Below are 27,856 nucleotides of genomic sequence, written 5' to 3'. Positions count from 1 at the left end.
GCTCAGTGGGTTAAAGCCTCTGCCTTCAGCTCAGGTCATGATCCCAGGGTCCTGGGATCAAGTCCCACATCGGGCTCTCTGCTAGGCAGGGAGCCTGCTTCCCTTCCTCTCCCTGCCTCTCTCTACCTACTTTTGATTTCTCTCTCTGTCAAATAAATAAATAAAATCTTAAAAAAAAAAAAAAAGAGCTTGAGATAGTACATAAAATTGGAGAAAAAAATGATTCTTTATTGAAAAATACCAATAATACTGACAGACTTCAAAAGCAATTCACGCTTCCAGAATACAAAGTGTACTTAATACATTTTTTCAATCTTTTTGCATTTCAAACAAAGTTAGCATTTTTGTAAATCAAATTTGATAACCCGACTAAAAATATTTTCCAGCTTTATTATTTAAACGGCTCCACAATCTTTAAAGTGGGGACCATGAGGCGGGCAGGAGCAAAGGGGCAGAATGCACCTGGGACTGCGCAGCAGTCTACAGCAACATTTCCCACAACTTCAGGCTGGAAACAAAATACTGCACAAGACAGCTGCCCTCCAGTGTCAGAGAATCTTGGGAAAGAGCATATGAAAAGATAGCTAGCTTTCCTTACAATTTATACTCTTTCATTTAAGATTGCTTTTTGAACAAAATCTTTAAGAATGCCACTGTAATTTAATTCATCCAATGAAAGAAATGAACTGTTACCATCAAAATGGCCTTTGCCGAGCTGTAATAATTCTATGCTTTTTTAAATGCAAAAAAAAATAACACATATGCAAGTTTAATTTGAAACCACACAAATTAGGTATGTAGGCTCAGATAGTAGCAGTGTTCACTTTTATTACTAATAGCTTAACTGGAACAGCCACTCTATAGTCATTCCACCAGCAGAAATAGCAGCACCAAGATCTAAAATTCTTTATGTATAAAAAGCTTATGTCATTATCCAAGTCCCATTCTCTGCATGCTCCAATTCTTGTTATCTTATTTAACATAAAAGCAACAGGATTTGGAGAGTTACTATTTGCTGTATTAAAACAGTTATACAGCATCTTGTACTGTCAAAAAGCAAAATACTGTGAACGGCAGCCCTTCTTCACAGCTCTACACTTGAAGCTGCCAAGCATTCACTGCTCGTGCCAGCAGTGGTGTTTCCACAGTAACATAGCAAAAACTAAAGGAATCATGGCACAATGGATTTCTGAATTCTTTTATCTACCATTGGTCCTGGGGCCTAGTACCATCCCCTGTAGACTATATCTGCTGATCATTCCATTATCTTTAATGGAGGAAAGGCATCAGGTCATATAGCGGGTAATGGCTCTCAGAGCGTAGAGGAGTTCTGCTTGCATCCGAGCTTCTATAAGAAGCAGATTAACATGAACCTGAATATAAAACACAACATAATTTAAGGTAGGGTTATAAGCATCCCCAATCAGTTTCTCAGCGCGGCTAAAACCCCCTAAACTAAGTACATTTTCTGAGTGCTACTGAATAACTTAGAAGTCTTGACTTTGTCTAAAATGAAAGCCATCTAATGTTCTTCTTGGATAGACACTGGCTTATATTTATATCTGATCACATCCCTTCTTGGAAGTTTATTACACTTCAGAAAATCTAGACATTGCTTTATTAGAATACCAACTTCCTCTGCCAAATCATTTAATAATTTAATTTTAAAAAAGATGGATCAAAGACCAGACATTTCTATCTATAAACAAGTAAAAAGGAGCTCTTGCAAAATGGTCTTCTTTCTCCCAAGCAGTGACAGTCAGGCCAGCACTTCTGAAGTGAGACCAGCTACCTGTTTTTATTCTTTTACTCTAACACTATAATGAGGTTCCTTCCAAGAGATATCAGGGATAGATGTGCAGGAATGTTCTTCTCTGGGTTGGAAGATGTGATGGAAAGGATTTGAGGGCCATTAGATAGCTGAAGGAGAATGAGAGTCACTGTTGAACAAACCACAACAGGTACATACCTTCTCAGAGTGCTTAAACTGCCTCCAGAAGCTATCATACATTCTTTTGGTAACTTTTTCGGGAGTGCAAACAACAGTTTTGATATAAACTTTAAAGCTACGGTCCAATAGCTGGTTAATTTCACCATAGTCATAGTCATCATATCTGTTAAAAGACAAAATGAGAATTATATTTTCAATATATACTCTATTCTTATGAAATTATGGGCAATAATAGTAAATTCTTCTTCCCTCTCTGTCCCCCAAATAGCTGCTTTACAATGTTTAATTGGGGGTGGATAAGTGAACAGAAAGGGATGAAAAACAGAAGTTAGGGAGAGGAACAAAATCTGCCAGTGCCCAAGCAGGAGTATATATTTATAATCATAAAGAAGCAAACACACTGAGGAAATTGTGGGAAAAGCATGAGAACTGCTGAAGTTAAGAATTCCACAAATCAAACAATATTTATTGGTTACTCTTGCAATGATATATAGATGGTAATCCACTTATGTAAATGAAAACAATTACAATTATCCCTTTTTTCTCTCATGTTTCCAGGAGTTTCTGGGATCAGATGAGGAAAAAAATGGTGGGGGGTTGGCAGACGATTATTCCAAAGAGAAGGATGATCTATAGATGGCCTCATAGCGTCTACACTTAGGAAAGGCTATTCTTTAAGCTGAGATGGTTGTATGCAGCAGTGTCTGCTCTGTCCCAGTGGGTGATGGTTTCTAGAACAGCCAGAGACTGAAGTGTCTTATTTGGTATTCAGTGGAAAAGGAAAAAATAAAACAAAAAAACTCTTCCAAAGCTGGCTTTACTACTTTTCTGGAGGTGGTGAGTCAATAGTCTGGTCACGGATAAAATTAACAGCAAGATTTTACAGCTAAAATAATCAAATTCTTACAGTGTGGAGTTTGTGTATATATGTTAGAAGGTGGTATATATGTAATGGTTGCATTTCCTATATAACATAATATGGCTGAATACCTAACAGTCGGGACATGAAAATTTTGCATTTTGATGATGTATCATGGGATTAGGTAGTCCTCAGAAGGAGCTTGAGAAGAGCTAGGAGTGCACTATAAGGGTACCAATTTCCAAGGAGATGATATCAAAGATGTTTGAGGACACACTTTTCCTTCATGCTCTAGGACCAGGTTGCTTGCCCTCATCTTCCCTGGAGGCATCTGTCATTTAACTCTTGTCAATGTCCCTCACTCCCTTCTGCCTAGCTAGGAAAGAGTGGTTCATAAGCAGCATAAAAATAAGCTATTGTGATGGGAGCATTTGTATATGTGTGTCTTGCATGTGTGTTCCAAGCACCTGAATAATTGAGTCCAGAGGAAAATATTTCTTTATAAACATAACAGACTAACCTTATTCCAAACATGCAGTGAATATAGTTCCAAATAGCTCGTCTAAGCATTGAGGTATCGACATCTTTGTGCATTGCCATTGTATTATAAGTAAGATTGTAAGCAATGTGAAATTTTTCATCAATCAACTGTCCCACATCTGGATAAAGGCGATTTACCAAAGAATAACCATGGTCTTCCCAGCAATAGTCCTAAATACAGAAAACAGAACAAATATGAATAATTAAAATGTGGCCAAGTATAGTTCTAGGTCTACTGTTCTGTCGATGGTGAGATTACTGGCAGTTGGAATCTCCTGCCTTTCTAGTGCATCCTAGTTCCCAGCTTGACCTGCAGTATAATCTGATGTTTTCAATTTCTATACTGCAGCACACAAAGCTTTCGTAACTCAGTGAGTGTAAAAAACCAATGGGATTCTTTCTTACACATAGACTACCCATTTTCAGCTTCCTCTCACTCTGTCCTCAATCAGCATCCAGAGGCAACCTCTCTCTCCTTTTCCCTCACTGCAGCTATTCCAACAGTCCTCAAATTTTGTACATTTTTAATTCAGAACCACCACTCATTCCTTTTCCTCCTCCCTCCTTTCTCTTAGTGCTGAGTTTCCTAATTCGTTTTCCTACATTAAATATTCCTGCTTCCTTTATTTCTACCTCAAGCAAAGTAAGCCCCTACACTACTAGGTTGCTCTCATATTAATTTTCCAGGAACACCTCTTTGGTATGTTATCACTCTGATCCCCAAACCTACAAACCTGACCAATTTTAAACTAGCTTCCCACTAATCAGAAGTAGGGATCCTTCGCTTCAAACACTCAGCATCCAGCCAATTTCTTTATGATCCCTTCCCTCACTCTGTCTCTCAACTGAAGCTCAATTATTGCCTGTAGTCTCCTCTGCTTTCCAAAGCCCATGCTTCTGGATCATTTAAATCTTTCAAATCCTAATTTACTCCATAAAATTTCTAGTCTACATGATCTCTTCAATTCTATTTCATGACACAATTATATTATCAAGTAGGAATATTCTGTAACTCTTCCTTGTGCCAAAATTTTTGTCCCTATAAACACCATCTTCGTCACTTGAGCAAAGAAACAAAATCCTATAGGTCTCAAATATTCACATTTCTGATAAAGGTTATTAACATTAGCCCTTCACAATAATTAAGGAAGCTGGAGTATCAACTAATCTGAATTAAATACTTTACTTACCTTACCTACCTAAATATTTATGCAATAGACTATTTAAAAAATACACTTAGGCTGCAGTATGTTTCTACTAATCAATTGGATTGGAAGCAGTCTTACAAAGCTTAGAGCACGGAATAAATATTTGCTAATTGATGATTTTCAACTTTTATTGTGGAACCAGAGAACATAGCTACTGAGAGATGTTTGTAAAACACTTTTAGCATTGTGCCTCCTGCTAAGCAAAAACAAAGAAGGAGCCTGGTATCCTAGAGGATGACTAGGTCCCTAAGTTTCATGAACTCAATATGCACACAACTGTACTGAGGGAGTTTTACTGTGTATTTCAAAGTTAGTGACTGGGGAGCTAAAGAAACTGGGCCTACTGACAATAATTCTATTCCCTATATCACTTAATTTTATTCACTCTAAGAGATAAGTGCTAAGTACTTTTGGACTAGCATTTATGTGAATCCTCATTGCTTCCAATAACAGTACATATTTTAAAGGGAATTAGGATACTGTAATTGTCCTGATTAATTTTCTATTCTATCTATAAAAACTCACCCAATTAAAAACAAAACAAAAAGAAAACAAAAACTTACTCTCTCTAAAAAGAACAAAGCATATCTTTCACTTCTGATTTTTTTTTTTATCTTCTTTCCTTCCACCCACATACATATAATGCTTGAGTTGCTGGGGACATTTCTCTTGCCACTCAGGCCTGGTGCATATCAGGACCTCATTGTAGCACTGGCGCTCAACAGGAAGAGGGGAGAAAAGCCAGTGCTCTGCATGCTACTGTTATTCGTGGCTCAGATATATCAGGGACTTGAGTTTTAGTGCACCAGGTATCTGGGAACCTAACCCAATATTGCGATTTAGTTTTATGGATGAATGTATTTTGATTTCTGATTCACTGGTTTATGAACTTTAACAATAAAATAAATATATTTAAGGGAACTGCCTGACATAGAAAAGTTATTTCTTTTTGCAACATTTTGTAATTCTCAAATCCAGGGGACTTTTTCTTATTTTAAGTCAGATTGACATACTTCTAACCTGTCAGGTGCATAACACTAAGCTGCAATTTTACCTGAACTCGAAATGTTGGCACATGCATCCCATGTCTAGAGAAATCCTTATAGCCGTAACTAGTATCCTCAAAGTGACGAGACACATCTCTTGCTGGTGTGACTTCTTCATCATCTGAAATAATTAAACAAAAAAGTCACTGAAAGCTTTTCAAAAACAGGATGCTAGAAATTCATTTTACCTACAACAAGTAAAAATAGGATAACTCTGACACTGAGTAGTCAACTAAAGTCTTAAAACCACAGAGAGAAATCGCTTATTTACCAGTGAATGGAATGTAATAAGATTCTCTGTTATAACAAATATTCATGGTTGACTTTACTATGCTTTGCATTCCTCTCTTTCATATACCCTCTGATGTCCCCACTCTAATTTTAGATTATCAAGTGCTACTTTAAAATTATGCACACAAAATCTGAACATACTTTTGGATAATCTTTATGGTAATAAATCATCTGTGCTCTATAGTGTAACACTTAAAGACTATTTCTGGTTGAATATCAATGTCCTATAATATATAATATAATCTCTCTAACACCTCAAAGGTCCTAGAAGCAATTTCTGGAATGGTGAATCACTTTTATAATGTTTCCTGAACTTCTGGGATTATTTTCACATTTATCTGAAGAAAATAGAAACAAAAACTTTTCCTCAGGGAGAAACAAGAGAACATCCAACCTTCATTTATACAAATTTCATTTTTTCTTTGCTATTAGGAAACTTGGTGCTTTTAACACATATACTCTTTTCCCCACTCTATTATCAAGACATTTTGAGATACTTTAATTTTTTTCCTTTAAATTACCTGGTTTAAATATTAAATCCTATAGCCTGTGTATAAAGGCCAAACATAAAGGATTTAAGTTTGTTGTTAGCTGTCTAATAAATAGCTCCTTTGCATAAACCATAGAATTCTAAAGCTGAAAAGCAACCTTAGAGCTTTATGAACTCAATTTCCTAATATTAAAGAAGAGGAAAAAGAGCATTCATATGTTAAGTGACTTACATTCACAAAGCTTTTTGGCAGTGAATTTTAGTACTCAAACTCAAATATCCTCTTTTAGTTTAGTGCTATTTATACTATCACGTCCTTTTCTCGGTTGCCTGCTTTATTTATAAGCAGGAATACCTATGTAATAATAGCCTCTCTAAAAGGAAAAACATTTGATGTTTTGAAACTTTTATTTAAATTCTTTAAATAAAGTGGGGATCTTTTTGGGTAAGCAACAGAAATTCTGTTGACTATGTAATGACGGCTTTTACCTGAAGAGAAGACAAACATGCTCTCTCTTTTTTCAATTTCAAAACGCGAAGCCATCTCTTCCTGACTTGCCTCTTCTTCATCTCGACATTCTTGTAACTGCCTCATCTTTTCCATGAGGGCTTCAACCTCAAAGAAGGAATCACTTACCTAAAGAGAAAATACAACTAATGTTACATATGTAAGATAAAGGTTGAAATTTTAAAATTTTCTTATTAGGATACAAATTCTTATGAAACAGAACAGAATATAGGAAAAATAGACTGTATGATTCTTAAAGTACAAGAATGATTAAAAAATGGAATTATTTTGGCCTGTTACATATATAGATATGCAGATTTAAAAAAGTGATTTTAAGAACACATTTTTACCTTACAAAATCAGTAATAATATCATTAATAGCATCAACAGTAAGTTAATGCTAAGTTTTAAGAATTAAATTTTAAAACTAGTTGTCAATATAAACAGAAACTGCTCAGTTAAATAAGATACAAAGTAAAAGTGGTTTTGCATCAACTATGCACACTGGTTGTATTGTCATTTCATGGTGATGATGTCTATCACCTTCAAATTATAGTAATCAGCTCTAATTTGCCAATTAAGAATAAAACCTGGGGTGCCTGGGTGGCTCAGTGGGTTGAAGCCTCTGCCTTCTGCTCAGGTCATGATCCCAGGGTCCTGGGATTGAGCCCTGCATTGGGCTGTCTGCTCAGCGGGAAGCCTGCTTCCCCCTCTCTCTCTGCCTGCCTCTCTGCCTACTTATGATTTCTGACAGTCAAATAAATAAATAAAATCTTAAAAAAAAAAAAAAAGAATGAAACCTGTCCTTTCAGGGCTGGAATTTTCTATCTGACCTCTGCAAATGGGTCTGGCAGTCACAATTTGTAGTGAACTGATTCTCCCAAAATATACTACAACTCAAGCTGACTTGTTATATTCAAAGTCCTACTTCTAAGTAGTCCGGAGTACATATATACATAGTGCTAACTGTACCTACCTACAAACTAAAGCTACTGCTCATTCGTCTGCTGTCCAAAAAAGCATTCCTGCCTTTCTGCACAAATACATACTCAAAAAGTACAAGTTCTGGAATTTCCAATAATGAAACAAGGTTTTTCATTTAATACATATCATTTCAGCATTAAGAGGTGGCCTCTCCATTCATATGTATGTATGTATGTGTATATATGTATATATACACATATAAATACATGTATGTGTGTGCATATATATGTGTGTGTGTATATATATATATATATATATATATATATGGTAAATAACTTTTTCTTTTGCGTAAACCCATCTTACATTTTAATTCTCTTAAGCACTAATAGACAAAATACCTATTAGTTGAAGATTTAAGGCAAGTTCTGGCCCTTCCAAAGGTGCTGTGAGACTCCCCGCCACCCCATGATCTTCTTTAGCCTTGTTCTAAATCCAACATGGGGAAGGACAACAATCCAACTCCAAGCATCCTAGCAACTGATATACACTCTGCCTTAGACCATCTTTAACCCTTCTGTTTTAATAATCAGTGGCCAAAGGTGGGGCTATAACATGAATCCAGGTAGCTCAACAGAGGGTGAAACTGATGGTCTTGAACCTTGTCAGCACAGCAGTGATCAACTCGGGAAAAATATTTCCCTTCATGTGCTAATCTCACAATATGTAAATGCTTCTTATTTAGCACCCAATAAATGCCAGCTGTATTAGGCCTTTAACTTCTTTAGAAACATTTTATTTAAGCCTCAACCTTGTGTTTGACCTTTATTTATGAATGAAAGAACAGAGGCTCAGGGGGGTTAGGTAACTTGCCCACAGTCAAATATATACACTAAAGGCAATTCAAACTGTTTAAATCTGCTCCAAAGGAATAATATAACTCAGAAAATCTATGCAAAGTATTCAGAAGACTGTGATGCTGTTTCTGTGATTTCTTTTTAGAAACAGAAGTAAACTTTCGCTATAGCAAAGGAATGAAAAAGGAATTTTGACTCATCATATTCAGGAAATTAAAACCTGCTTATAGAAAATTCAACTTGTTCTAATCTGTTTCAAAGGAATAAAAAAATTAAGAAAATATAAAAGCCAGAGAAAAGGAGGAATAGAAGTGAAAATGTTTTAATAAATTTACATTCACTTTTATATATATTTGTGCCAAGTTAAACATGAGAAAGAATTTTAAAAGGAGAAATTTCCAGGTAAAGGCTGATTAAATCTTCTGAAAGATAATTATGAAACCAGCCTGTTTCTTTTATGCAAAAGGAAGGAAAAGAATGTGATCAGCACCAGGAAGTCTTGGACAGCCAAGTTGTAAGATCTCAGCCTCCCCTCATCTCACTGCAGCACCCATCCAATACTAGCTGGCTCTGCTGGGGCACATGCTGATGGCTCCTGATCCTAAAATTACTCGAGGGTCTTAAAATTTTACATATCCCTTAGCACTAAATGAGTGCTGGGCATTTAGAGGAATGAACAGATAGAGGGGCCTAATATCTCTATGGACTTCAAGGGTGGGTTTTCTAAGTCACATGAAAAAAAACAATAAAACAGCAATTACTGTGATTAGTCTTATGATGATAATCCTGTAACAGATAATACTTACCGAAACATTTCCTGCTGAGTTGACCTGCATCTCATCCACACTGTGATTGCCATTTGTAATGTCACAGATGCAGTAGTTACTAACCGAAGGAGGTCTGAAGGTGTGGCCACCATCACAATGAATTTCTGGACTGATTCCACAGCCAAACGTGAATGAGGCAAGAGAATGATAGTGTGTGAGGAGAACTACTGCATGTACCAGTTCTGCAAGGGACCAGCTGTGCTCTTCAGCTTTTAAAAGTCCCTTAAGGAAAAAAAAATGAGAACATATTTATACACTGGGTTACAGTGTTGGTAAAAGTGAATAGTTCATCTTGGTATTTAATCTCCTTAAAACAGGAATAGTCACTACATAAAACCTAGAGTAAAATTATAATTTGAGACATGCAGAACCCAGAATTTGTTAAAATAATTACTTATTTTCAAATAGAGCTTAACATAGCCTGCTAATGACACTTTCATTATTATTTGGATTTTCTGAAATCCTGATTTAAATGTAATAGAATGCACTTTGCTTAAATGCAGTTGCCATATTTCAGATGGTGGATTATAAATGCATTAACTGCTTTTAGTTCAAAGTCTCATCCAGGTGTATTTCAAGTGACAGCTACTGTATAAAATATGCCTGTGTTTTTCTCTATTATCAAGCTTTCTCAAGAAATCTTAAAGACAGTCGTTTAAACAACTTGACTCTGAATATTCCTAAATCATCAGATTATAATTATTATTTTAAAAACTATGCTCAAGGTAAAGGCTACGAGTTTTCAGTCTTACAAATTTGTATCCCTTCTGCTTCATTATCTGTTTTATAATCTTGTTTAATCTTCCATTACCAGATGATACAACAGACACTATGTTAATCATATTCAAATTTTATATCTTAATCAGATGCTTCAATCATGTAATAATATCTGAAATGTTCTATGAAATAGAAAGATAAGCCCCCAAATATGTTGTATTTTTAAGAATTTCTACTACATGGTAGTTACTTTTAGGGAATATCTATCTACCTTTATTCTATTAGTAAACAGAACTAGAAAGAACTACTTCAAACTGCATTTGAAAAAGATACATAAATGCCACTTCACACCTATCAGAATGGCTAAAATCTGAAACACTGATATATCAGATGCTGGTAAGGATGTGGAGAAAAAGGAATGCTCATCCACTGTTGGTGGGAATGCAAACTGCTGTAGCCATTTAAGAAGACCGTTTCAGTTTCTTACAAAGCTAAACATAGGTTTGCCATGCAATCCAACAACCATATTCCTAGTTATTTACCTGAGTTGAAAACTTACAGCCACCCCCCCCCCGCAAATATTCAAAATGGTAAATAACCAGGATGGCTTTCAAATAAACTGTGGTACCTCCCTACATTGTATTATTCAGTAATAAAGAAATGAGCCATCAAGCCCACAAAATGCACAGAGGAATCTTAAATGCATATTGATAAGTAAAAGAAGCTCATCTGAAAAGGCAATATATTGTATGACTCCAACCCTAATATTCTGAAAGGGCAAAATAAATGATAGTAAAATGATCAGGGGAGAGAGATGAATTAAGTGGAGCACAGAGGATTCTTAGAGCAGTGAAACTATTTTATATGATAATATAATCGTGGACAGATGATATGCATTTGTCAAAACCTATAGAACTGTAGAACACAAAGAGTGGACCCTAATGTAAACTACAGACTTTAGTTAACAGTAATATATCAATATTGATTCTTTGATTACAGCACATATACCATACTAATGATAGATGTTAATAGGAAAGACTTGGGGGGAGGTTCAAGGGAGTGGAATACAGGAACTCTGCACTTTCTGTAAACCTAAAATTGCTCTAAAAAATAAAAGTCTATTTAAAAAAATCTCTAAGGGACACCCTAGATATATTACTTCTACTTACCTCAATATGTTCTTTGGTAATAAGCCAAGGTCTATGCGCTAACACTTTGTTAAGTTCTCCTAAATTTTGTAGTTTTTGAGGAGCATTCTCTAAACCATTAAGCCACTTGGGGTCCCCACCAACATGAAGGAAATCATTTACATGGAGGTTCACTAAGTAGGAACACTGGTGTCTTGCTGCAGCCTTAAAAGAAAACAAAAAGATCAATCCAGCTATAAATATTAAAAGGTTCTGATTGGTATTTTTGCAAAATTTCCATAAACTACAGAAACAGTTTCATATAAACATTAAAAAAGATCACACATACCATAGAAAGCACCTCCAAAATACTCCAAGAACAAACAAAATATATGGTAAAAGTATTTGAACCTTAGAAACTTTATTTATATAACAACTTTCAGATCCTCAGATTAACAAACTTTTAATAAAGGTGCCAACCATTATATAATGGAGTATAATTTAAAAACTGAACAGGAGTAGCACCACTTATGTCAATGTGAGCTATCTGTAATAGTGGACTAAATCCTTTGCTCTTCTTTATTCTCATTTAATGGAAAATGGTTCTCAAGAGTATATAAATACATATTTCTTTTTACTGTTACACTTGAGAGTATACTTATTTAGAAAGAGGAAAACCACATAATACCTAACAGGAATCCAATTAAAAGAATATAAGTATTTATCCTGTATTTAAAGCATTAGCCATCTCTTAAAAAGATTAATAAAGGAGGCAGGATTTTTCACTTTATGTATACAAACCATTATTCCAATGTAGTGCCGATAATGTAGGGGTAATGGCCCATCCATTTGCAGTAAATAGTGTTGAGTTTTAAGGAAACTTTCTAGATATTGTGGGTGAAAAACCATCACTAATGTAATGTTATCCAAACGACCCAAAGCAGCAAAAGAATCTGCAAATAAAGTATGCATCTGTGCGTCTTCACTACCCACTTGGAGAATCTGTATAAAAGAGAAGAAAACCATGGTTACATAAATGTAAACTGGTGTTAGAATGCAGTGTATACCTATTTTCTTTAAGTGTCATCTAGAAGCAGGTTAAATCTGACTTGAGAGAGGTGTGAAATCTGAAATCTGAAAATTTAACTCAACTGGTAGCGAGATAGAAGAATAAACAGTCACATATTGTGTAGAAGGAGATAAACAACAAAGGTTGAACATTAAAGGCCATCTAGATAGGTTGCTTGCAGACTTGGCCAGAATCCAGATAAAGCAGCAGATTTAGATGATCAAATTTGCAGAGCTTGCAAACAGACACTAAAGCTTTTCCCCTTTCCTTATAACACCTACTCTCACTCATTTAAGGAGAACCAAAATTAACATCAAACAATGCTTGAAAACAAAGCACAGAAATTTCTACATATTTAGAATTAAAGATCCAATCTTGCACTGATACCAGTCTGTGGAGATGGTTGACCAAGTAACTCAGGTATGGGCAGACACCTAAACATCTAAATATAAGGAGATGGAAAATCACTGGTCAAAAACAAGTCTTACCTTTCCTTGATTAAATATGGGTGTTAGAAAAGCATCATGAAATACTAGAAATCAACATGACTGTAACAGCTTCCTAATCCCACAGATTCACTGCCAAAGCATGATTATTAACTCTGCGTAAAACATGTTGTCCAACAGTTGTTCAGATGCCAGGATGTGGGTCATGAAAGCTTTTCCTTAAAAGCATACAGTTCACTATGTACTTTCACAAACAACATACCTCCTTTTCTGGGATGAATCTGCTTGGTCCGTGTCCTAGTGGTCGAGGAATTCTAATTCCAAGTTCCTAGAAAAGAAAATTACACCATCTCAAGCCTCCAGCAGTAAACAACATGAACTGAGGCTACAGGAATGGGAGGGAAAAACAACCAGTTGAACAGAGACAGGCTTGTTTTGGTGGTTTGTTTTCATTGCTATATATACATACCACTCCTCTGTTTGCATCGCATAGCTGATAAGAGCTTATAATATGACTAAAGACAATAAAACCTGCTTCACTAAAAGCAGAGTTTTGCATAAAGTACTTGGCAGAAAGTCTAGAACAGAAAGTTCAGCACATAGTAACCAACCCTGTGGACTGTCAGTGATACAAAATAAGACTAATGTGTTTGTACATCCAAAACTCAACCAACCAAAACACTAATCCCTGTGTATCTTGTCAAGAAATGAGAAAGTCCTAACTTCTACCTAGATGTCTTAAACTAAAAGGAGTGTAATTATCATTACAGCTATAATAACACTTCACAATAAGAGAAGAGATACTATGAAATATAGAAAGCAGTGACTTAAATCCACAAAAGAGAAATTACTGCAGGGCATGTTTTCTCTGTGACAGAGGAAAACAATCTTAGAGAAACTAATTTTGTGAGTTTGCTTTAAGTTTTGTATACACTATAATGTTATCATCTTTGTTTATATATATATTATATATATATATATATTAAAGATTTTATTTATTATTTGACAGAGAGAGACATAGTAAGAGAAGGAACACAAGCAGGGAGAGAGAGAGAGGGAGAAGCAGGCTTCCCACCAAGCAGGGGGCCCGAGGTGGGGTTCAATCCCATGACCCTGGGATCATGACCTGAGCCACCCAGGCACCCCTCCTTATATTTTTGAGAAGCTCAACTAATTAAGATATAAGAAATAAAGGTTTTCTGCCCTTTGACATAGTGAATTTAGAATCCTGTATCTGGAGTCTAATAGAATCCTATATTTTATGTGACAGTATAATATGGTTAACAAAAACAGATATAAAGCAGTCGGGGTCCATCTTTTCCCCCAATACAGAGTGCCACAGAAACAAAACTAAAATAATACAACTTTTTTTTTTTTTAAGGTTCACGTCTTATCAATCAATCTGGTTTCAAAGAAAACAAACAAAAATAATTTCTAGAATTTACACATCTAAATATCAACCCTTACTTATATAATTACATACAAATATTATTTCAACCCTCTACTGCTTCCAAAAGTCCATCAGGATGTTCCTTTCAAAGAAAAAAAAAAAAAGAGGGGAGGAGCAAACAGAGATGGATATGTGGCACCAATTCAAAAAATCTGGTCCAAGTGAATGAAAACCTTTTGAGCAGAATGGACTTTTTAAAATTAAGCAGGCAGGACAAAACTGAAGTAAATCTTTATTGGGAGAACTTAAGACTTGGATTAAAAGTAGGCTATAACTGCCAACTAATCTATGAAATGTAATTCAAATAGTCATGTACTAGAAGCCAGTGATGTCTTAGTCCAGTTATTCCACACTGAGACTCAACACAGCAATGCTCTGAAGCCTTCATTAGAGGAGGCACTCAATTCACTGGTCTGGCCATGTGCATGTCTTGATTTTAGTAGCCTATAAAAAACTGCAAGAAAAAAAACCCCACATCCCTGCTATTCAATACATCATCTTGGCACAAATGCAGCCATTTATATAAAAACAATGACTCTATCAGCCTTTCTAACTGCTGAATTTCTGATCCAATTACATAGATTTCAAACAAAATATATTGGGCAAAACATTAAGATTAAAATCAATATTTATTCCTTCTAATTTCTTCACAATCTTATTTAAATAAGATGCATTTTAGGAATACACCCATTTCAAGGGTTTATTATTCATTTTATACCTAAGAGACACTATTACTCTTGAGGCCTTAGTATATAAAAAGGTAGCATTTCAAATGAAGGAGAAACAGATTATTCAACAAATAATATCGATACAACTAGGCTGCCACTCAGAAAAAAGTGAAGTTGGAGCCATAAATCATACTTGACTTAACACTTCAGAGATAAGTATAAAAACAAAAACAAGAAAACATTAGTTTTAGAGGAAAACACTCATAGAATGAAGTTAGGCCTAAGAATGCCATAAAACCCAGATGTTACAAAATAGAAGACTGATAAGTGTGATGACATAACAGACTTTCACATGGGAAAAATAAACATATAAAAAGTCCAAAGCAAACAGAAAATTCAAAATATATTTGCAACTCCTATATCAAAAGGGCTAAATTTCTTGAATACATGAAGATTCCTACGAATCAGAAAACCCCTAAAAACCTGACAGAAAAATGAACAGAGGACATGGACAGTTTCAAGAAAAGGAAATACAAATGGCTGAAAAATGATAACCTCACAATCAAACTCCCAAGTGAACTACACTGAGCTACTATTCTTCACCTAAAAGATTGCTTTAGATTAAAAGTTTAATAATAGGCTGTGTTGAAGAGGAGGCAGATAAACAGCCATTCATTACTTACACATTTCTGATGGGAATGTTCTGAAGTGTGAGGAAATGAGATCAAGAAATATGTAAGAAGTATAAACTACTACAACCTATAGAGTGCAATTTGTAATAATGACTGAAATTAAGAAGTCAGAAATCCTTGGAGTCAACAATTTTGTCTTACATGTTAACCTGTACTCACAGAAATGTCACATGTAGAAAGACAATCACTCCCAACATTGTTTTTAATAGTACAAGATATAAAACCACCTAAGTACCCAACAAGACTGTTTCAATGTAGTATGACCACAGACTAGAACAGCATGTAGCCCTTACAAAGAATGAAGCAATTCTACATGAGTTGGCTTTAAAAGATCTCCAGGAGATAGAAATATACATATACATATATATATATGTATATATATGTATATATATAGTGGGGGAGCAAAGTGCATATTATGTATGTATTATGTTACTATTTGTAAAGAGAGGGGAAAAAATTTACAATTCCATTTCTAGGACTTTATTTTACAACTACAGCAACATGTGGGTGGCATATACATATTTTTAATAACAAGACTGATAGCACATGTGCCTTAAAGAGGTTGAATTATATTACTTGGTTTTGTTTCTATACCAAAAATATATTCAACTATCATAAAAGAATAGCTTTAGAATTCCAAGAAACTGGCTACCAAAGTTTCAGAAACGGAGTATTTTCCTATAGGTATGGCAAGGGTCTTTTCGATGATCCCATGTAATTCTCAAAACTGTGAAAGTCCGCCCCTACAGACAAATTTGGTGGTTATGTTGGTATTACTGTCTCCCTATTCCTTGCCTTCAATGGGCAAAACCTTCCTTCCTTCTTGGTTCCTTTAGGAATATATTCTTCTAGAATGAAAACTATGTGTTTCAAAGTAGGATGTTAGTCAAAAGCAAACATGGGAATGGATTATAGACCCATTATGCTAATAGCCTCTTAGTTCTAAGGTCACATTCATTCTTTGATGAAGTACCAGTCTGGCAAGAAAGCTGGAGACAGAAAGTAGAAAAACCATGAAAGGAAAGGAATTTCATTATTTTACTTAAGGGTAGTTCCAGGTAAAATAGAATTTTACGCAGCTCACACTTAGGGGTCAATTTCCTACCTGGCTGAAGAGGTTGTGAAAGGTTTGTGCCATGTAAAAGCAGAAAGAGAAATGGTAGGAAAGAAATGGAGAGGAAGTGAAAGAAAGGACTGGGGAAAGGGGAGAAGGGGGGGGGGTGGATACCCACATACTTAAAAAAATCAAGTCTTTCACAAAAAGAGTTGGTCAAGACTCATATAATGGGAAATAGAACTGTTCTAGACTCACATCAGTTTATTCTCCTACATTTGAAGGTTAGACTCAAAAAGATGTTCTTTGTTCTCTTTCTTAATAGACTAGGAACGTGAGAAGGATACAAGAATATGATGAACTCCATTCCAATTTATCCCAGTCCAGATTCAGGCAGTCAGGAGATCATTTTACAAATTATTTATATTTTTATATATATCACATTACATATATATATATATATAAAATTTCTATAAAATAATTATAATTACATATAATGTTTTATAAATATATATACACAATTTAAAATCAAGTACCTAGTTCATTATTATGAGTGGTGGAGATAGAGTCTGAATCCAGGAAATCCAGAAATCCAGTTGGTATCTTTAATTATTACTCTTTTGAGCCTCTTTAAGAGTTTTTGATACCTTAAAGGTCCTTTTGGATACCTCTATTGTCATAAAATAGTATCCTTTGTTTCTAAAAGGTTAAAAGTTTCAACTTTCTGGAAAATTCATTTTTTGGGAAACACTTCTTTTCCTAGGCAACATGGCAAAATTAGTTACGCTATTTTCTAGCAGGTACTGATTTAAAAAAGGTACTGCAGGTTTTCAATAGGGTGATCATAAGCTAAACGAACCACATTTCATAACTTCCTGAAGGTTACTTCGATTATGCCTTATCTGTAGCTGTTAAAGAAAATGAATTACAGACTTGGAGCAAATTTTGGCCAATCCAGATTCTAAGAGGCAGAACTGCCAACAGCAAGTGGTCTTGTTTGAAAAGCAGATGTAGATGCTAATCACAGCACAAAGCTCACAGGCTCTCCCTGAAGGTGTGGCTGGAAAAACTAACATGGGAACTAACAGTTCTTTCCTCTCAACAATCCTCCTAATCAGCATTTTGAAAGAGAGCAACAGCCTCTGCCATGACAACACTGCTGCAAAACTCTGACATAAGATCTACTTCTTCATTAGTGTATAATATTAACACACTAATCTTCACTATATAAAAATTCTTAAATGCTGACTTGATAGTATCACAGAAAGACTATATATATCACTATATGAATCAGTGTTTGTACACTAGAAGTATGTTCTAATCATAATTTCCAAATGTATTAAAGATACATTTATGAATCTATAGCACTATCCTTACAAGTGAAAGAATGAATGATTTGCCACAAATGCAAAATAAAAGCATTTCTTGGCTTTTGGTATTTATCCACTTGCAAAACGAGTTGAAAAGTAAGTATAATTAGGTCATTTGAATGACTTTTCTCACTGCACGTAGGGCACTTTTAAAAAACTATCTAGACGTTTTATACCAATAACCACAGTATTGATATTAATTTTGATTTTAAAAAATTACAAAAGCAGTATGTGCTTTTTGAAACACACTTCAATGAAACAATAATAAATTGTGTAAAATGTGAAAGCTCCCACTCCACTCTCCCTTCTTCAGGAGAAGCACTTCAGAAGAATCACTTATAGATGGGTGCTAGCCTTCTGATATTCAAAAATTTTTTTTTTTTAAAGATTTTATTTATTTAACAGAGAGGGAGCGAGCACAGGCAGACAGAATGGCAGGCAGAGGCAGAGGGAGAAGCAGGCTCCCTGCCGAGCAAGGAGCCCGATGTGGGACTCGATCCCAGGACGCTGGGATCACGACCCGAGCCGAAGGCAGCCGCTCAACCAACTGAGCCACCCAGGTGTCCCTCAAAAATTTTTTAAATGAAGAGATGTAGAAGTGTTATTTAAAAAAAAAAAATCCTGGGCACCTGGGTAGCTCAGTGGGTTGAGCCTCTGCCTTCGGCTCAGGTCATGATCCCAGGGTTCTGGGATCAAGTCCCACATCAGGCTCTCTGCTTAGCAGAGAGCCTGCTTCCTCCTCTCTCTCTGCCTGCCTCTCTGCCTACTTGAGATCTCTCACTGTCAAATAAATAAATAAAATCTTAAAAAAAAAATCCTGCTATAACAAATGTACTGGTGCTTCTTTTAAAACTGTCATTAACTCTACTTAGGAACTTAGAAATATTCAAAATTACCTCGTTTTCCCAGTATCCAGTCTTCTATGAAATGCATTCTAAAAAAAATAACTCACAGACTTCAAAATACTAGATTTGTACGGCTGACTTAGCCCTATGTGTATTTTATACTTTGATCAGGAGTTCCATCCCTGAAAAGTGTCTCATTTTAAAGCACTATGTCAGTTTGCCATTTGAGAGTTATGTTCTTAATTCTTTTGTAAAGTTTTCCTATAAAGCACTACTTCCTAACTTATTTTCCCACATGCTGGGTGTGTTAAAAATAAAATAGAACTTTATAGCTGCTTCCTAAATACAATCTCATAAGCACTGTAATCAATGTGCAAGCTAAAATATATCTCTTTATCTTCCAGTTTACATGGCTATATTTAGAGACTGTAGATCTGGGCCAGAACCAGGGTTCTGTACACAAATACCACCAGAAATAACAGATCTATTCAAGCACAATGACTGGGGATCACTTCTATTCAAAATGAGAAAAGATCTTATGGCCTGCAAACAGAAACCATAAATGCTATTTCAACACTTTCATACAGTTTTCTCTCTTTGATAGAGTTTCCAAACAAACAGTTATAACAAGTTGTTTTTTTTTTTCTTTTTAGGTTGTATTATCTGTAAACAATCAGGAGTGTATTATGTACCTATGAATTTTAAAATCTAGAAAAGTTTGTTCTAAAAACCTCACGAGAAGGTGTCTTCATTTAAAGTTAAACGACTATATGTGGTATAATCACAATGCAGACTCCATCTACAAAAAATATAAATACGAAAACAGTCATTTAAGTGGGCAATGCTGCAGACAAACTACTTCCTATTTGGATTTCTTCAACTAAGGCAACACAGCATTCTGATTTCATTTCAAATTTTAATAACTATTTCTCTACTTCCTCCTTGTCATCTTTTGAATCAAGAGCCTTTTAAAGGTTCAAATTTTAATTAGGTTTATTCCTAACTTTCAAATAGGGCCCTATTTACAACCACTTAGGAAAAAAAAAATACAAAATGTGACAATTACACAGCTTTCTGAAGGCCACTTCAGACACAAAAGGGATGGTTAATAAACAAGGGTGAGCACTGCATAACGTCATAGAGCTGGCAGAACACACGTATTCCAGGCAACATTATCTTTCAACGGACTCCAATGTATTTTTTCCTTTTTTTAAGTAGGAGGCAAAGGGGGAGGGGGTCACTGGTACTCGGTTTTGACAGGACGCCGAAGGGGGGAAAATCCACAGGCTGTTCTACCGTAAGACTAGAGCTTTGTTCGGTTCTGACTTGTGGAGACTTGTACAGAAGACAACGTTATTTACGTTTTCCATTTAAAGGACCGAGGCAGCTGTCGCTGCCAGCCTCAGCCCTTTCTGCCCGGGCCCGACTCACGATGGAGACCGTCTCTCCACCCACCACAGGCCGCCCCCTCCCCTGAGGACGGCCAGCCCGAGACGCCCCCGCCGGGCGGCGCGGCCGGCCGGGCGGTTGCTCCAGGAGCGCCCTCCCTGAGAAGCGTTCTCCGCAGCTGTTCGGTAGGGAGGCGGGGAGGCGCCGCGATCTCGGGGCAGCCCGGGCAGCTCTGCCCGGTCCCCGCCCTCCCGGCCCCTCGCCCGGGTACCTCGTCCTGGCCGCGGCCCCCGCCGCACTGCTTGCAGCCCAGCAGCTCCGAGACGGCCAGCGAGGCCGTGTACGCCTCGTTCGCTGTGGTGGCCAGGCGCATGTCGGCGCGGGGAGCGCTGCCGACGTGCAGGAGAACCGCGGCGGTGCCGAGAAGGCGAGCGCTGACCTGACGGCCGGGGCTCCGGGCTGCAGCGCCTCAGTCAGCGCCGACCGCGGCAGCCTGCGGCCCCGACAAACAAGCCGCGCAGCCCCGCCCCCGCCGTCACTCCGCCCGCACGGCGGCCGCATGCGCCAATGCCGGCCCGCGGGGCCGCGGAGGGCCGCCCCCTTAGCGCGGAGGAGCGGTGGGTGACGCGCGGGCTGCGGCGGCCGGCGGAAAAACAACCTCGAGCGTCCGAGCTCCCCCCAGAAGCTAATTCTCACGCCGGGAGCGGGTTCGGCCGGAGGGCGCTAGGGCTGAAGGTGCGGCGCGAGCCCTTAGGCGTCAGGGAAGGGCAAATGTGCCCCTGCCCTAGCGTCAGCAGTGGAGAGCCTGACCTCCTTCCCCCTCTCGGATTCATTTACCTTGAGCGAAACGGCGACCAGCCTCTCTGTGCTGACCCTGCCACCCCCAGGAAGAACCAAGTTCGCTTTACATTTTATGAGCTATTGCAGTCCCCTTCGCCCTTTCCCAAAATGCCCAAACGACGCTGAATGGGCACAGAATGTTGGAACAAGTACGGGGCTATGGCCTATATTCAATATAAAATTAGTTTTGGTAACCGATGTACAAACTATAAAATCATTCTCCTACACAGATAATAAGCCTTGGTGCCAATCTCTGAATTTCCTTTCTCTTTGCGAGTATATTCGAAGGCTTTAAAATTTCTAATGTTCTCATAAGTGCCCTGGGTTCTAAAGAAAGAATTTCTCACTTTGAAATCTAATGACTAACTCGAGAAAATACAGGTTTTAAAGGAGCATAAATAACTGACATTGCTGGCCTTGGAACACGAATCTCTCAAGTCCCGTGTTAACACAATTTCCTTACACGGCTTCATTAACTTCTTTTAAAAATCAACTTTTAAATAAGATCTCTTTGTGCATGTTTGCTCTTGTGTTTTCACCAAAAGCTTACATGTTCAGGTTAAGAAAAAAAAAAAAAAGCTGGAACATTCTGACAGAAGGAAACAAGCAGAGTTTAAATCAATAAAAACTGACAGACACAGAATCAGGACTCCTAAATGCAAGTAAGTTTCAGTCTTAGAAGTGAGGTTACAATGTCTCAGAGAAGAATAAGTTACTCTTACAGCTCTTAAAGTGTCATATTTTAAAAGCAGGTTAAAATGGTTATTTTTTATCTTCTCCAGATAAGGTAAATGCTGTGTGTTCTCATACATTGCTTTTACAACAAATTGCAAAATCATGCAAAAAATTTTTTACTGATCAAGAAAAGCAATTTTGGGTTAATATTAACACAGAAGAAAAGGCTACAGAGGCTTCCAAGCTCTCTTCCTCCGAGAACAACCACAAAAGCAAACAATATAATCAAATGCCCACTCAGTCACAAACAAACAAGCAGCAAAAATTAACTCAGTAAAACACTCAATTTGCAGCAATACCCTCCAAGATAAACTGGTTGTAGAGGAATTCCTTGGAAACATAAATGGACTTGATATATGAGGTTGTGAGCCATACTGCTAGATAATGAGAGAAGTATATGAAAATGATGACTCTGCTGTAAGAGTTGAGCTGTGATTTTTATTTTCTGGAAGGGATAAACAGTGGGGTCAGTTGTCTACTAGGGCATAACCTTGTTTGTGACATTAAAATGATACATGTGCAAAATGGAAAATGCTTAACTTTCTATTTTTTAATGAAAGGCAAGGGAAATGCATGCATTTAGCTAACCCAAAAATGGTTTAAAATAGTTAAATGCAAATCAAAACTGCAAGCTATATATATAGTAGGGTTTGATCCTTAGAGCTTGATAAATATTTACTGAAGAAGCATACAGTAAAATTGTATAGGAAACTGCAATTAGGATTACTTTTCCTCCCAGAAAATTTCAGTTTAATTATTTATTTTGATGCTGCCTTACATAAAAAGAAAAATAATTTTAACTTATTCTAACTCAGTGATTTACTGAGGACCTTTAAGTTATTAAATGTCAAGATTCCTTTATGGTCTCTATAAAGACTGACTTAAGTTCTTCAACGAGTACTAATTTCTGCCCTTTACAATATGGAGTATGGTGAATTAGTTACTTTATTCTCCAACATAAAGGGTTGCCTCCAAATAAATCTACAGTTACTAAGAATTCCTAGCAATATATTAACCTGCAAATATCATTGTGTAGATTTCACTTCTGGAAATGTTTTGTTTCAAATCTTTCAGTAAAAAGTTTGTAATAGAGTTCACTTCTTGAGTAGGCTAGATGTCCTGAAGGTGCTTCTCCTAACAAACCCGCAGTGCAGTGCTAGGCATGTCTTTGCATGCAATAAACATCTGCTAAAAAAATGAAATCCTGATCACAGAATAATAATTGGAAAGCACTAGGCTTTTGATATTTATCACAGGTTCTCATTAGAGGTTAGCAGTTGCTTTATAAAGTCTGCTAGTACTTAAATATTTCAACATTTTATTTCTCTAGGAAGAATCCTGATTAATCCAAGAAGTAACAGTAATTCTGAGATATCTCCTGTCCCCTAAAAATGTTTTGGTAGACTTAGTAGTATCAAAGGGAGGTTTTTACATGTAATTATTAGTAATGGTCTCAACTCTTAATATTCTCAAAAAGGAGCTGAGATACCTATGTAAAAGCAGGGTGGTGTCAAATTACTTTATCTGAACTGAGTGAGAACTATGATGTATTAGAGAGTTTAGACTTGAAGCTGTGGTGTAAGACAGGTTTCCTGAAGGAAGATCATCTGAGCTGGGGCTCAGAGTATTAATGGAGAAGCCTTGACAAGAAAATTTGTGGGGGTGGCAGGAGGGAAGGCTTGAGAGATAAAAGTTCTAAGCCAAGGAACCAGCATGTGCAAAGGCCCAGAGGCAGGAGAGAGAGAGAGAGAGAGGCCCAAACACAGAAGCTGAATAAAGGAAATTTATTTGGTCTGGAGTGCGGGGGGTGGGGGGGCAGTGGGTATAGACAGAGAATAGAGTTCAAGTAAAAGACCAACAGTAAGGAGGGACCTTGTTCAAGATTCATTAAAGAATGTAAATTTCATTCTTAAGACTACTGTGGACTTACTCAAAGTTTGAAACAGTAGAAAAACATCAGATTTGCATTTCACTACAGTTTAGAAAAATATATTGCAGGGGGCAACATTCGTGGCAGGGAGAGAAGTTAGCAAGGCTGCTGAGGCAATTTTGGCAAGGCAATATTGTGGGTCTGAAGAACAAAAGGAACGAAGCAAAGTGTAGGGATGAAGGTGGATTTTGTCTAACATAATACGTTTCTTGAGAAAGGAAATCATGCCTCATACTCTTGTTTGAAATTGAGGAAATAAATCTCAGATTAGCTGCTCTCCTGACCAAATGGCTTTCCTACATCCATTAGATTTTTAAAACTAGTAAATTCATGGAAAAGAATAGATGTATTTTAGTAGAATGAACACTTATCAGTCCAACAGGCCTAATAACACTTTCACAAACCACATATTAAATCTTGAATTTTCCCTTTTACCTTAGTTATTAAAGTACTACAGATTTGTAGATCTATTCATAATTGGTTAGAAAACATATAGCAGTGGTTTCATTCATTAAACCAAAGAATGCCTTTAAGAGTGAGCTTTAAAGCATTCTTTAAAAATGCCCTATTGTCATTTAAAGCATTTTATTTAGAATGCTGGTTTATAAGATAACTTCTGCTTACTAATGTTGTCAAGATTTTTTTTCCTCTAAAAGGGGAACCCTCCTACACTGTTGGTGGGAATGCAAGCTGGTGCAGCCACTCTGGAAAACAGTATGGAAGTTCCTCAAAAAGTTGAAAATAGAGTTACTCTACAACCCAACAACTGCACTACTGGGTATTTACCCCAAAGATACAAATGTTGTGATCCGAAGGGGTGAGTGCACCCCACTGTTTATAGAAGCAATGTCCACAATAACTAAACTATGGGAAGATCCTAGATGTCCATCAACAGAAGAATGGATAAAGAAGATGTGGCTACACACACACACAGAGGAATATTATGCAGCCACCAACCCCCCCCCCCCGAAATCTTGCCATTTGCAATGATGTGGATGGAACTAGAGGGTATTATGCTAAGCAAAATAAGCCAATCAGAGAAAAACAATTATATGATCACACTGATAGGAATCTGAGAAACAAGACAGAGGATCATAGGGGAAGGGAGGAAAAAATGAAGCAAGATGAAACCAGAGGAGACAAACCATAACAGATGCTTAATCTCAGGGAAAAAACTAAGGGTTGCTGTAGTGGAGGGGGGTAGGGGATGGGGTGGCAGGGTGATGGACATTGGGGAGGGTATGTGCTATGGTGAGTGCTGTGAATTGTGTAAGGCTGATGATTCACAGACCTGTACCCCTGAAACAAATAATACATTATGTGTTAATTAAAAAAAAATTTTTTCCCTCCAGCTCATATCTTCCTGTTTTTATATATATAGCTTGTCTGCTAAGCACTTTTTTTCCTTTCAACATCATGTTTTGAGTACAGTGAGATCTTTTTAGCACTGAACTTTAATTTTACGTTGTTCTCTTATTTGTCCTCTACTTTTCTCACTTCTTCAATTTAATTTTTAGAATTTATCACTTATAAAGGAGCAAGACTGTTGACTGATTTTTGCTCTCATTCTCTCCGTTGGGGTTTCTTCTTTTAGAAATGCAATTTTAAATCTCTGCATAGGGTTTTAGAAACTCATAGGCCATCACCCATATTTGTAACTAACAATATTCCAAACAATGTTGTGGTTTTAAATTAGAAAAACACTTCCCCCCAAAGAATAAGCATGTTAAATTGTGGTCAGGTTTTCCCAGGTTAATAAGACTAGTAACTTACCAACTTCTACCTGTCACACACTAAAGCAACTGACATATTTAAGGCAAATATTTACGTCTATTTCCAAATTTATAAAGCAAAAACTTCTAAAATATGGGTAACTTGCCCAAGATTATAAAAGTATTACACTGCAATCAGGGATTAGAATGCAGGTCTGTCTGAATCCTGAGCAGCAGAAGGTGGGTTGCTTCTTTCAATGAGTATTTTATAAATTTTGATAACTATGTATTAGTCTTAGTTCTTGATTCTGAGGACAAAAGGAAAGGAAAAAAAATCTATCTCCCTTTTTAACATTCAGGATGAGATCTGGGGTTGGTGTGTGTGTGTGTGTGTGTTTGGTTTTTAAGAAAGAAATGATGAAATGAGTCATCTCAGTGTTTGAGAACGTCCCTCCTCTACTTTTCTATCCTTGTCACTCTCCTTAGTGTGTTTTCCCAGGCCTTTGCTAACCTCATGCTGCTTAAAGCTCCACTACAGAACTCACCTGAATCTGCCCTAAGACCCTACCTAAGTCTACTAAAAGGTACTCGTACTACCTACCCCTATTCCTCTTAGAATAACTGGTTGATGTGGTGGGAAGAAAGGCTTCTTGAAACAGTTCACACTATTTATTGTATGAAGTACTGATACCTCATACTACTTTATTTAGTCTGATTCAATAGAATATAAGCTCCATAAAATCCGAATTTTTTTATTGTTCACAGCTGTATTTCCAATGCCCAAGTGTCTCACACATAGTAGACCCTCAGTAAGTATGTATTGAATGAACTCCACAGAGATTATTTCTATTAAAAAAAAAAAAAAAAAGCTTAACTCAAGTGAAAGCTTAACATTGAACTTCAAGTTCAATATTCAGTTTATGAAAGATTTGGGCCAAATCTTTGGGACAAAGATTTTTGGACGTTTTGGGTCTACTATATAAGCAGGCAGGCTCTGCTTGGGAATCAGCCTGTCCTTGGGCTCAGCTCTGCTAAAGCAACTTCTATTTTTCCTAGTCTCTCCCCATTTTCTCCTTGGGAACCCACAAATAGTTCCAAGCTTCTTTGATTTTTCTTTGCTTGCTCTCCTTGCACTACAAAGATAGCTTTAAAGGTTCAGGCAATGATATATATGGCTCACTTGTTAAGTCAGGCAGGTACTTACAAGTCAGACACTGCCTGTATACATATCACTGTTTGACAAGATTCATGAACATTCTGTAACCAAGTTTGGCTTTCAACATCTTTAGGCCTAAGGTGAAATGACAGGAAATAAAGTATCTATTGAGATCTCAATATTAAATGGGAGAACTCATTCAAAAATGCTATAATTTTTAGAGGTGAACTACTTTCCAACATTATTAAGTTAAATAATAATCGGTTTAATTTGGAATAGGCTGAGATTCAGGTAAAAGGTGAGTGTTGGGGGAAACAGAGAACTTTATCACATATGTACTTAGGAGCTACTGAAAGTTTTAAAGGAGGAGGAAAAGGAAGTGATACAAACTCAAAATAAGGTAACCAAAGATACTAAATATAGGACACATATATCTGAGAAAATATGACTATACACATATACTATACACATATACTACTATACAGACTATACACATATACTACTGTACAATTTTTAAAATACTGGATTTCAACTCTATCTAAAACCATATATGGTTTAATATATATATAGATATATATATATGGTTTATATGGTTTATATATATATTTTTTAAATTCTCAAAGTACTTCTGGTTTGTGAGCACAAGGGAAGAGCTGGTTTTAATACGTAACATGTAATTTTTTAAAAAGTTCTTTTACTTATTTATTTATTTTTAGTAATCACTACACCTAATATGGGGATTGACCTCATGATCCTGAGATCAAGAGTCGGATGCTCTACCAACTGAGCCAGCTGGGCACCCCTTAAATCTTTTAGTCAAGTTATTTTTTTATAACTCCCTGACCTCCCTATCCATGCCCACCCCACCCTATGATTATTACTATTATGTAGTGAATAGAGATTTATAATGTGTTTTTCTTGCACAATTCAAAGAATCCCCACTCAATTCCTCTGTGATAATCTTTAGCTGTAGGCTCTTTAATCCTTTAAATTACCTTCTTTCTTTCCCTCCTTCTGAGATCTCTAGTTTTCCAAGAGGGTATTAAGAGCCTAACCTGGTCACAAAGTACAAGGCCACAACCAGAGACGACTTGCATGTTATTAAGCTTCTTAGAAATAAAGTGCCATTCACTGAACTTTCCCATCTGTTCTGCCCTC

The 27,856-nt window shown here is 36.7% G+C and overlaps 1 protein-coding gene across 3 annotated transcripts in view; it reads right to left on the bottom strand.

The window, feature by feature from the left end:
* Positions 1 to 207: 207 nt before the first annotated feature.
* The window catches only part of SESN1 (sestrin 1), a 119,684-nt gene continuing 92,035 nt past the window's right edge, over positions 208 to 27,856 (bottom strand). For 2 of the 3 annotated variants that reach the window (XM_004753466.3, XM_045080228.1), the window contains 9 exons: positions 13,120 to 13,185; positions 12,144 to 12,344; positions 11,385 to 11,567; positions 9,478 to 9,720; positions 6,875 to 7,022; positions 5,613 to 5,725; positions 3,331 to 3,521; positions 1,970 to 2,114; positions 208 to 1,373 (listed from right to left, as the gene is read on the bottom strand). In XM_004753466.3, coding sequence (XP_004753523.1) covers positions 1,287 to 1,373; positions 1,970 to 2,114; positions 3,331 to 3,521; positions 5,613 to 5,725; positions 6,875 to 7,022; positions 9,478 to 9,720; positions 11,385 to 11,567; positions 12,144 to 12,344; positions 13,120 to 13,185 — 1,377 coding nt within the window. In that variant the 3' untranslated portion in view covers positions 208 to 1,286. Of the gene's footprint in view, positions 1,374 to 1,969; positions 2,115 to 3,330; positions 3,522 to 5,612; positions 5,726 to 6,874; positions 7,023 to 9,477; positions 9,721 to 11,384; positions 11,568 to 12,143; positions 12,345 to 13,119; positions 13,186 to 20,596; positions 20,833 to 27,856 lie in introns of those variants that run through there. The other variant, XM_004753469.3, reaches the window with a different exon arrangement.

This window comes from Mustela putorius, unplaced genomic scaffold (genome assembly GCF_011764305.1).
Source record: "Mustela putorius furo isolate JIRA1106 unplaced genomic scaffold, ASM1176430v1.1 tig00000450_pilon_pilon_pilon, whole genome shotgun sequence".
In the NCBI taxonomy this organism is placed as follows: Eukaryota; Metazoa; Chordata; class Mammalia; order Carnivora; family Mustelidae; genus Mustela; species Mustela putorius.
This window is presented reverse-complemented; position numbering and strand designations above follow the sequence as displayed.